Source organism: Sorex fumeus, unplaced genomic scaffold, assembly GCF_029834395.1.
Source record: "Sorex fumeus unplaced genomic scaffold, SorFum_2.1 ptg000041l, whole genome shotgun sequence".
In the NCBI taxonomy this organism is placed as follows: domain Eukaryota; kingdom Metazoa; phylum Chordata; class Mammalia; order Eulipotyphla; family Soricidae; genus Sorex; species Sorex fumeus.
Genome location: NW_026606098.1, coordinates 8,314,039 through 8,323,822, shown reverse-complemented (window position 1 = coordinate 8,323,822; position 9,784 = coordinate 8,314,039). Strand labels below are relative to the sequence as shown.

The 9,784-nt window shown below is 60.9% G+C and overlaps 1 protein-coding gene across 8 annotated transcripts in view; it reads right to left on the bottom strand.

The window, feature by feature from the left end:
• Nucleotides 1-519: 519 nt before the first annotated feature.
• Nucleotides 520-9,784, bottom strand: part of GATAD2A (GATA zinc finger domain containing 2A) — a 47,337-nt gene continuing 38,072 nt past the window's right edge. For 5 of the 8 annotated variants that reach the window (XM_056119365.1, XM_056119364.1, XM_056119371.1 and 2 more), the window contains 10 exons: nucleotides 5,852-5,981; nucleotides 5,644-5,775; nucleotides 5,008-5,097; nucleotides 4,444-4,575; nucleotides 4,193-4,360; nucleotides 3,571-3,841; nucleotides 2,984-3,276; nucleotides 2,388-2,462; nucleotides 1,924-2,116; nucleotides 520-1,764 (listed from right to left, as the gene is read on the bottom strand). In XM_056119365.1, the coding sequence (XP_055975340.1) occupies nucleotides 1,634-1,764; nucleotides 1,924-2,116; nucleotides 2,388-2,462; nucleotides 2,984-3,276; nucleotides 3,571-3,841; nucleotides 4,193-4,360; nucleotides 4,444-4,575; nucleotides 5,008-5,097; nucleotides 5,644-5,775; nucleotides 5,852-5,981 (1,615 nt within the window). In that variant the 3' untranslated portion in view covers nucleotides 520-1,633. The remainder of the gene's footprint in view (nucleotides 1,765-1,923; nucleotides 2,117-2,387; nucleotides 2,463-2,983; nucleotides 3,277-3,570; nucleotides 3,842-4,192; nucleotides 4,361-4,443; nucleotides 4,576-5,007; nucleotides 5,098-5,643; nucleotides 5,776-5,851; nucleotides 5,982-9,784) is intronic. The other 3 variants (XM_056119369.1, XM_056119366.1, XM_056119370.1) reach the window with 3 other exon arrangements.

Below are 9,784 nucleotides of genomic sequence, written 5' to 3'. Positions count from 1 at the left end.
GCGGCGTAAGTGGTCCCTGGTGGGAGTGCCCCAAGGGGCTGGAGGGGCGGGCAGAGGTGAGAGGTGGTTCCTGAGCAGGCGAGCAGGCTCCGGGCCTGTCCACCCGAGCCGAGGCACAGCAGGGCGGCGGTGTGTGGGCCGGTCCTCACCAGGCCGGCGAACAGAGAGGGCGAACAGCTCGGAGTAGTACAAGACAGGTGTTTTATTTTCCAGGCACACAGAAAAATGCGAGGAATAGAAATGTTTGCATACTCTTTTTGTGTGTGTGTTTAAAAACACACCCTTTTCCACTCCCCACTGAAGGTCGGTCTCCTTCCGCCCACCCCCATCCCTGGGTCTGGAATGAAAGCGCCGCTTGCCCTGTTCCCTGCCCCGCTGCCTTCAGCCCATCACGTTCAGGTTGGAAACAAAGATCAATGAGAAACTCAAGTTCCACACAACAAAAAAATTAGAACGGCCTGCAAAACTAGATCTGTTTCGTATCAAAAATGTTCTCTACACAGCGATATGCACACACCGTGAGGGGTTAAATGAGCCTTTATTAGAATGTGGAAGCTGTGGAGGGGGTAGGGGACGGCTGCTCTGCCAAACGAGGATTTTAAATTAGCCCCTAACTGCACGAGCAGGAAAACCAGGGCTGGGGTGCAAGCGGGGGGCCAGGAGCCGGCGTGTACCGGCCATCTTGCCGACCCCACGCACCCACACGCTCGCAGCTTCTGCCTTTCCTCACGGAGGCGATTTTTAGGGAGTGGGAGAAAGCAAAAACCACGCGCGGAGACCTGATCCTTGGTGAAACGTTTCTGCAGACTCTACAGAGGGTTTAAAAAAAGGAAGAAAGGAACAGGCTGAAGGCGAAGCCCGGCTCAGCTCTACGGAAAGGTTCTAAACTAGACCCCAACTGAACCCTTGAAGTTCAGCTACCGCCCAACCTGGACACACCATGAGTCACAAGGTCAGGGAGGCCAAGGATGCTGCCCATCCAAGTAGGAAAAGAAAAGAAAAAAATTTAATGAAATAGACCACAACAATGAAAACAACAGCCCTCCCCGCTCCAACTTCCTGCTCAGGCCCACGGACACACCAGTCGCGGCTCGCGCCTCCTCTCGCGGCACTGGCGGGCTGCTTCCAGCACTCCGGGTTCTCTGCTGGCTCTTCTGCTGAGGAGGGGCGCCGGGCGCGGCAGGGACCCCTGGTTCCGCAAGATTTACTTTCAACTCCATCATCATGAGGTGATTAAAAAAAAATCTTTCCCCCGAGAGACTGTCATAAAGACGACAGTCCAGGGCGGGGGCTGAGACAAGGAAGCAAAACAAAACAAAAATTCTGCTCGACGGGAGGGCCCAGGGCGCCAGCCTCGCCTGAGCGGGTCACAGTGTCCGGGGGTGGGTGGGGGGAGGCTGGAGCAGAAGCAGCCCCCGAGGTCCGCGTTTCTGCTGGTGTTGGGCAAACTAAAGGCAAAGAAAGGAAGAAAGCCCATGGGGAGTCCCCAGGGACGGTCCACGTGCCCCCAGGAAGCGACCTGGCCAGAAGCCGAAGGAGCGCTCGCTCCCCTGTCCCGGAGCGCAGGGTCTTCCGAGCGAGGTGACAGGACTAGGCGGCGGTGGAGGGAGCCAGTGGTCAGTGCCGGCTCACGCTACTTCCACGTGGCCGACTGGGGGATGGAGCGGGGCGGGATCATGTCCAGGAGGTACTCCCGCTGGCGGTCCACGGCTGAGGTGCTCTTGTGCACCGCCAAACTGGGGCTCACGAAGGCCAGGGCCCCGCCTGCAACACAACAAGCACAGGCCCAGCGGGGTCACGAGGAGGCTCCAGGGGCGGTCAGGGAGCAGGCCGGTGCCCCGTAACTCGCACACGGTCCCCACCTGTGCTCAGGGAGCAGCCAGGGGACAGGCTAGCGTCCCGTAACCCGCACGCGGCCCCCACCTGTGCTCAGTGGCGCCTTCTTCCAGGCGGCAGCGCCGCCCTTGCCAGTGCTCACGGCCCTGTCGGAATGTCTGCCGGTCCTGCTGACCAGGGCGGTGGCCGAGGCGGCGCTCTGGAGTTTGGGGGACTGGCTGAAGGTGTGCAGGACGGCTCGGGGAGCTGCAGCTGAGCCCCGGGACAGCTGGCTGGAGGCCTACAGTGAAACAAGGGCCCAGCTCACCAGGGGGAAAGGGTGGGCGAGAAGGCCAGACGCTCAGCGCAGCCTCTCCTCGCTCCGGCAGACCTCTCCCCACCCACACAGGGGTCCCTAGAGTCCAAAATCAGGAGACCAGGAAGTCGCACCAAGTGGGGAAGGAGAGTAAGAGAGACAGACAGATGTAGGTAGCATGACAGCTGGCGACTGAGCCGGTAAGTGGGGCCCTGGGCTGGCCGGGCCGGCGGGTGTACGGTGCCGCGGTTCTGACCTGTAGCACAGCCCCGTTACTCCAGTCGCGGGCCTCTCCTGAGCGGAACGCCAACTTCCGCCGGGGTTTTATGACCTACACAGATGGGGGGGGTGGGAGGGTGGAAAGGGAGGTCAGCAGCATCCCTGGGCTGACCTGGGTGACCCGGAGTGAGCGGGCGGGGACTGGGCTCAGTGCGGAGATGTGTTCAGCCAGTCAAAAGTGCCATCCGAGGACACCCAAAGTGCCGACGAAAGCAAAGAATTAAAAAAAAAAAAAAAAACAACCGAAAAAAACACAATGTGATCTCCAACTGGCTTCCGTCCTGAATTTAACGAGAACATTTCTTCCCAACGCCCCTTTTGTGTCTCATTGTGGCTTTTGGGAAAGGTCCGTTGAGACAAGAAGTACTTGCCAGCCAGCGCACTGCGGAATGAGAGCTAAAGAAACTGCAAATTAGTGTTTTCCTTGCTGAAGGCCCCCATTAAGGGCAATTTGGACGTGCTGGTAGCCACCGGGCGGGCGCTGGTGGCCGTGTGGACAGGGGGGTCGGCCCGCCCGCCCCCTCAGGCTCCCGGCCAGAGCCAGGTCTGTCCCAGGGCCCCGGCGCAGCTCACCTGCTTCAGCGAGGGGTGCGGGGCAGTGGGCTCGGCCTTGGGCTGCACGGGGGCGCCCTGCTGCAGGAGGCGCTGCTCAATCTCCTGCTCCTGCTGCAGTGCCTTCACGAAGGCGGCCTTCAGGCGGCTGGTGTGCTCCACCTTGAGCGCCTTCTTCTGGTTGGACGCCATGCAGCTCTCACACATGATGGCGCCGCCTTTCTCCTCACGCCAGCGGCACGTGAAGTCCGTCTTGCACTGGGCACACATGTAGGGTTCCCGGGACAGCACCACGGCAGCCGGCACCCTGCCCGCTGCAGGGGACGGGAGCTGGTCAGAGACTGCCAGACTGTCCCGCCTGGGGGGACAAGAGCCTCCCTGCTGGCAGCTGGCACTGGTGCCCCATCTCCAGAGCTCCCCCGCCCCCCCCCTCAGGTCACAAGCCACACAAGCCTGGCCCTCAGGGGCCCCCTAACACAATGGTGCCACCTAACCTCCCTCACAGCCAGCCGAGCCTATGACAGATGCCATAGGATGGTGGTTTCAACCTCTCCCATCTGTGGGATAGCACGTGGTGCCCAGATGGTGGAGGGTCGCGCGGCCCTCACCTTGTGTCTCCAGCAGGTTCTGCACCACCTCCTCCAGGCCCACCAGATAGATGAACTCGTTGTTGGCGGCGCTGGGCAGGAAGTTCATCTCTGGGGCGGGGGGCTTGGGTGGGGGGATTTCCAGCAGCGTCTTCTCCAGCTGTTTGCGTAGCGCCAGCTTGGCAGCTGCCTGACGGCTGGCAGGAGACTCAGTGGACGAGCTCACGCTGCTGGGGGTGGAGTTGGCCTGGGCAGAGGAGGACGTTGTCCCTTTGAGCGACGCTGGGGAGGACTTTCGGGAGGGAGACACCCAGTCAGCCAGTGCTGGGACGGCGCCCGGGGGCTGCACAGGGACCCTCAGGGGACAGCAGAGAACAGGCTGGGGAGGTTGCTAATGTCCGGTGAACTACATGGCGGACCTCTGCTTCCCCACACCTGGACACCGAGAGAGCCGGCATCCTGCCTTCTGGGAAATGGCCCTGATCCCTGTCACCACTCCACCTCCGAGAGGACCCTTCAGTGCTGATGACTGGAGTCACGTAATACAGCACAGGGCTCAGTCCACTTCTTCCCTCTGGGCACAGACCCTCCCTCTTCAGAGACCCCGTATTCGACCTGAACAAGGCTCTCAGCACTGCCTCACCTGGGGGATGTTGACCAGCAGACTGGTGCTGGGGACACTGGCAACCCGGATGAGGCCCTGCTGGATGATTCTCTGTCCCTGAATCTGCACGCTGGGCACAGCCGCTCGGGGCGCCAGCAGCAGCGGAGGTGGCCCCGTACCTGAATGCTGGCGGATGTTGTGGATCTGCTGTGGGAGTGGGAGATGTGACAATGAGAGGGGCCCAGAGGATCCGAGGCTCAAGCTGACCCCAGGCACCGCGCCCTTCTCACCTGGGCCCCCCTGACGAGTGGCGGCATGACCACCTGGGAGCTGGCCTGCGCCCCCAGCTTTGAGGCCACCTGCTGCCCGCCACGGACCAGGGGCGGTGGGATGACACTGCCGGGCAGACGGGCGGTGGAGGTCTGCAAAGGACAGTGGCGTGTTAAGAGGCTCAAGTCAATGAGCTCGCAGGATGTCCAAGTGCAAGAAGGGGCCGAGGGGAGGCAGCTCAGAGCAGGGGCTGCAATGGAGCCCCCCCACGAGGCCCACATCACAAGGGTCCAGACAAATCTGCTTCTCTTAATGTCCATGTCTGGAGCCAGGGCCAGCAGTGCTCTAGGGACCATGTGGTGAGAGGAAACGACCATGGGGTGTGCGAGGCAGATGCTCTACGCCTTGGAGCTGACTCTCCAACCTGGGGAACGGTCATCTCTCCAAGCACTCCTGCCTATGGGCTGAGCTGGGGGCCAGCAGGTCTCCCCTACTCACACCTGGCCACTGTCCTAAGGGTGCTTACAGGGTGCCCTTCACCGGTCACTCACAAGGAACAGGCCTGATGTAGACAGGACACTGACCTGAAGCGATGGCTTGCTGGCAGGAATGTTCTGGGTGCCCCGTACAAGCGGGGGAGGGGTAGTCACGGTGCTCCCTGAGGAGCCTGTGGGCTGTGAGAAAAGACAGGGCACGAGGTTGTCAGACCCTATCCCCATGCCAGCCTGGATGTGGGCAGGGGAGGGTGCTGGTGCCGGGAACCCACTGGGGACTCGGCCTCACTGTGTCCAGCAGGCAAAGCCAAGGCAAGGTCCCAGAGTTAGGCAGGGGCCCCGGGAGTGGAGAGACCATGTTGACTAGAGAAGGGATAGTGCCACTGCAGGTCGCCTGGGTCTCCAAGCACTGACTGAAATAATGACACCGTGACAGGCGCCTCGTGGAGGGGGAGAGCGACAATCCGGCCTGTTGACTCAGTGGTGAGCTTCCTCGAAGCTGCAGCCCATGCAGGGGGCAGGAAGCAGGACCCCGTGACATAGGCTTGCGGCAGCAAAGCTCTGGTGCAGAAACAAACGTGTCCCAAATTCAGCTGCCCCTCCCTCACTCAGGCCTGAAGGGAAATGCACCTGGCGGCCGGAACTGCACACTCAACATTCAGGCCTGCAGCCACAGCTGCCAACTGCCACGCCCTCCCTGTCCCTCCCTGCAGGGACCCCACGCACCTTCTGCGTGGGCGTCTCCTTCTGTATCTGACTCTGCCGCAACTTTTTCAGCAAGACGAGTTTGGCTTCTTCTATTCTCAGCTCCTCCTTTAGCTGCTTGATCATCTGCTCTCTCTCCTCAGGGCTGCTCTTCTGCACGGTAAGGGGTGAGGGTGGGGTGAGGGAGGCCAGAGGTACACAGCCCACCCCCCATGGCCCGCCCACTCACCATCAGTGCCTCGGTGCTGGTGTCCACAGTCTCCTTGGGCAGCCCATTCACCCGCGGGCTGGTGGGCTGCTCACTGTCTGAAAGCACGATCACATCGGGCGAGGGGGCCCTCCTCTCGGGCCGCCCATCACTGTGGGGCAAAGACAACGGTGGCACAGCCCGTCACCCCGTGCAGTGCAATCAGGGTCACGCATGGACCCAGCAGGCCCTGCCCACCGCAGCCCCTGCACAGCAGGCGCTGTTGCTGACGTCTCACTCCGTGCCCCCAGGACTGCAGTCACTTGTGTGCCTGGAGAACAAGGCTGGAGGGTGGGTGACTCATCGAGGCTCTAGCCTGCCAGCCAAGGGACACACACCTCAAAATCTAGGGGGTCTGACCTGTTCCTCTGTGGGTACCATGATATAGAGGGGCAGGAGGGGCTGAGTGGGAAACGGATAGTTCCCATAGTGCTCAGCCCTATGCCCGATACTGCGGCAGACCACAAACCTGGGCCTACAGCTCTCCACCAAACCTACCCTCCCAACAAGCTCAGGGATCACTGAGCCCTGGTCAGCTGGAATCCCGGGCTTTGGGAGCATGGTCTGCCTGATCCTCTGCATGAATGGAACAATGGTGACTTCCTTTGCCATTTGCCTGCCCAGATACGCCCCACAAGGGTCAGAGTGCTCTGATCTTAGCACCTGCGTCACACTGTGCCTGATGACCCCCCTTACTCAGAGGAGCAAGGGCCCCAGACTGCCTGAGAGCTGACTCCAGCATGGTATAAGCACCCCAGGATGGTGCCCACTAGGTGGCGCTATGGCACAGCAAACAGTTGGGACCTCCCGTGGGGAGAGGAGGCACAATTACTCCCTTGGAACTCTGGGCAGGGGGATAGACAGGGGGACAGATGGACATCGGACAGACCTGGAAAGGACTGGAGTCCTCCCCCTTCCCCTGAAGTCACGCGCCTACAGGAAACAGCACCGGGGGCCTAGGGCTGGCCAAGGTCTTGTTCCTCTACCTCAATGGCAGGGGCCACACCTCTGCCCACAGTGGCCTGAGGTGACCTGTATGGTCATTGCAGAGCAGGACACCAGAAAGTGCTGGTTCAAGATGTGCCCAGGCCATTTTGGGCCTCGTGCTGAGTCCAGATCAGGGCTGGCCATGGGGTCAGCCACCAAGCCCGAGAGCAGAACCATACGGGGCCCATGCTACCCTTTGCGCTGTCCCCACTGCACTCCCCACACTTCCCAGGCCGATGCCATGGACACCAGCCGCAGCTCAAGTGGCTGCTAGATAGTGGCCCAATGGTTCCCAGATTTCTCTGCCTATCACCCAACACCCTTTCAGTAAAGGAAAAATATCCTCAGCATCCCCGCTGGAAATGTAGCATCATAGAGGAGAACAGCCCCACCACAGCCCCCCCAGGTGCAGAAGATAAGACGACTTTAGAAAATGCAGGTCTGGAGGTACTGGCTACACTGAGGCGACGACCGTCTCGAGGCCTCGTCCCTTCTCAGCCAGGACCTGCATTCCCCACTGACCCCAGCACACCAGGCCCCATCTGTGCCCGAGCAGGGTGACAGTCATCCAAGAAGTGACGTCACCTCCCATCAAGAATCACTCAGCAGCCAGCAGGGAGTGAACTTCCTGTATGCTAATAAGGCCACCCAAAAGTCACGTGACAAAGGCATTTCCCTCCCCGATCACGTGACCCTTCACTGTGCCTTCCACAGTGAAAACCATGGCAACAGCCGGTTCTGACCGGCCTGTGACATGCAGCCTTCATTTTGAGGAGTGAGGTGCTCAGGTGCTGTCTGTCAGGAAATGGAGGCGCCCACAGCAGGCACTTCCTGTGCACCAGCCTGCAGGGACAGGTGGCCGCTTGCAACACAGGGCCACCAGTCCTCTGCAGTCTGGGAGGTGAGAGCACCCCAAGGCTCCTAGGGAGGAGCACCCTGTGACTGTCACGAGTGGGGGGCTGGCATATCGGGCCACACCCAGGTGTATCTGGAAGCCCCAAAACCAGTGAGCCTGTCCTGCTCAGCCAGGAACCCCCAATTAGGCAGAGCCTCAGAGAGTTAGGAGGTGGGCAGTCTGCCCTTGGACCCAACAAATTCCCGTGGTCATTTGGAGGGAGGGAGGGCAGGCGGCCAGGGCCACAAGCCCCGCACAGGTCAAGGCTGCCTGGGCTGCTCGCCACCAGCTGCTGGCGCGAGGTCTGTATTGAGCGGCTGGGCCCAGGGAAGGGAGAGTCTGGAGGGGACTCAGGAACCCTGACCTTCGGCCAGCCTGAGGAGGGAAGCGCATTCGCCCTGTTCACCCCCTCCCACTCGCCCCGAGGACACAGAAGCCAGGTGGAGGGTGGCCTGGGAGAGCACCTGAGGATGTCAGAGCCAGCAAGCACAAGGGCCTCTAAGAACAGCCCAAAAGCTGTAGGGATGCAAAGGCCAGTCTTCAAGGCCAGGACCTGGCAGCACTCACCCTGGGGGACGTGGATCTGCAGTGAGACCAACCCAGGAGGCAATCACGCTGGGGTGGACCCTGGGGCAGGAGTGAGTCTGAAGTAGCAGGAAGCCTGGCCACCTGCAGGCCCAACAGATGCTGACATTGCAAAGCAGCACGCCTGTGTCCTGTAGTGGAAGGCCAAAGCCACTCACCCCAACACTTCTTCCTTCAAATGGTGCCCAACACAAGTTGCCACCCCCCACCACATACACATTACGCAGAAGGTGGGCAAGACCCCATTCCCCACTTATCACCCTGATAACCTCCCAGGGAGCCCCAGTCAAAACTGGAAATGGTTTTCATAGGCCTGACGGAGAAAGTGGAGAGAGGAGGGCTTTGCCAGGATCTAAGACACCCTCTTCGTCCCTCCAGGCAGAGCTCCCTCGGAGAGGTGACCGACCTACAGGCACCAGCTTGCCCCAAAGTCCCACACCACCTGCCAGGGGGTGTCTGTCCTTGTCCCAGCCTCAGGCCCTCCTTTCTGCCCTGCCTTGTACACCCCTCCATCCTTGCTCCCTCTGAGCATGTGACAAACGTGCCACACAGCCCTCTCATCCTGATGCTCAGCAGGGCCTGGAGACAGGCTGGAGCTTGCTTGGGCCCACCGAGGGGACTGGAGGGAGCAATGGGGATAGGTGCCTGAGCCCAGTGGGGCTCTCTCAGGGGCTAACTCTTCAGCCCGAACGGGCGCCCTCTGCCACAGCTGGACGGCAGGAGAGGCAGGAGCAGATGGCTTGGCTCCAGCCCCCTCAGCCCCTCCCACCTGCGGCCTCCGAGTAGAGTAGTTACAGGGGGTGGGTGAGGCCTCAGCGGCATCTGTGGGTGGGGCCTGTTCTGCTGGGGGTCTTTGCTGATACCCAGGAGCCCAGAGGACCCCAGAGTGCAGGAGAAGTTCTGGGCCACAGGCTACACTCAGCCACACTGAGAACCAAGAAGCAGGAGGGCAGCACCGGAAGGCCTGCCACAGGAAGGCCAGGCTCAGGCACACGGGGGAGCCTGGGAGGAGCCAGCAGCATGTCTGGAAGGCGGATAGTCCCATGTGGAAACCCAGCAGAAAGAGCAGGAACCCCTGGCTCAGGGGCAGCCCGGCACTCCCCGCCACCAGCACTGACAGTCTCACTTAGGAGTTGGGCAGCTCTGCAGAGCAGGCGGCAGAGGAAGAGTTTCTGCTCACAGTGCAAAGGTGCAGGACAGCCATCTTTGAGGGAATGCAGTGACACTGAGGAGAGATGTCTGGCCTGTGACCCATGTCAGAGACCAGAAGCACAGGACCAGCTGCTGGTTTCAACCCTGCAACTCAGTTCTGGCCACCTTCACACCAGCTCAAAACAAGACGAATGGCTTCAGGGCAACAACTGGAAGCTTGGGCATACCCAGCACACTGGACTGTCCATAAAGGCCTTTGTGCAGGACCACCAGGGTGGGAGTGGGGGCAGGGGTGG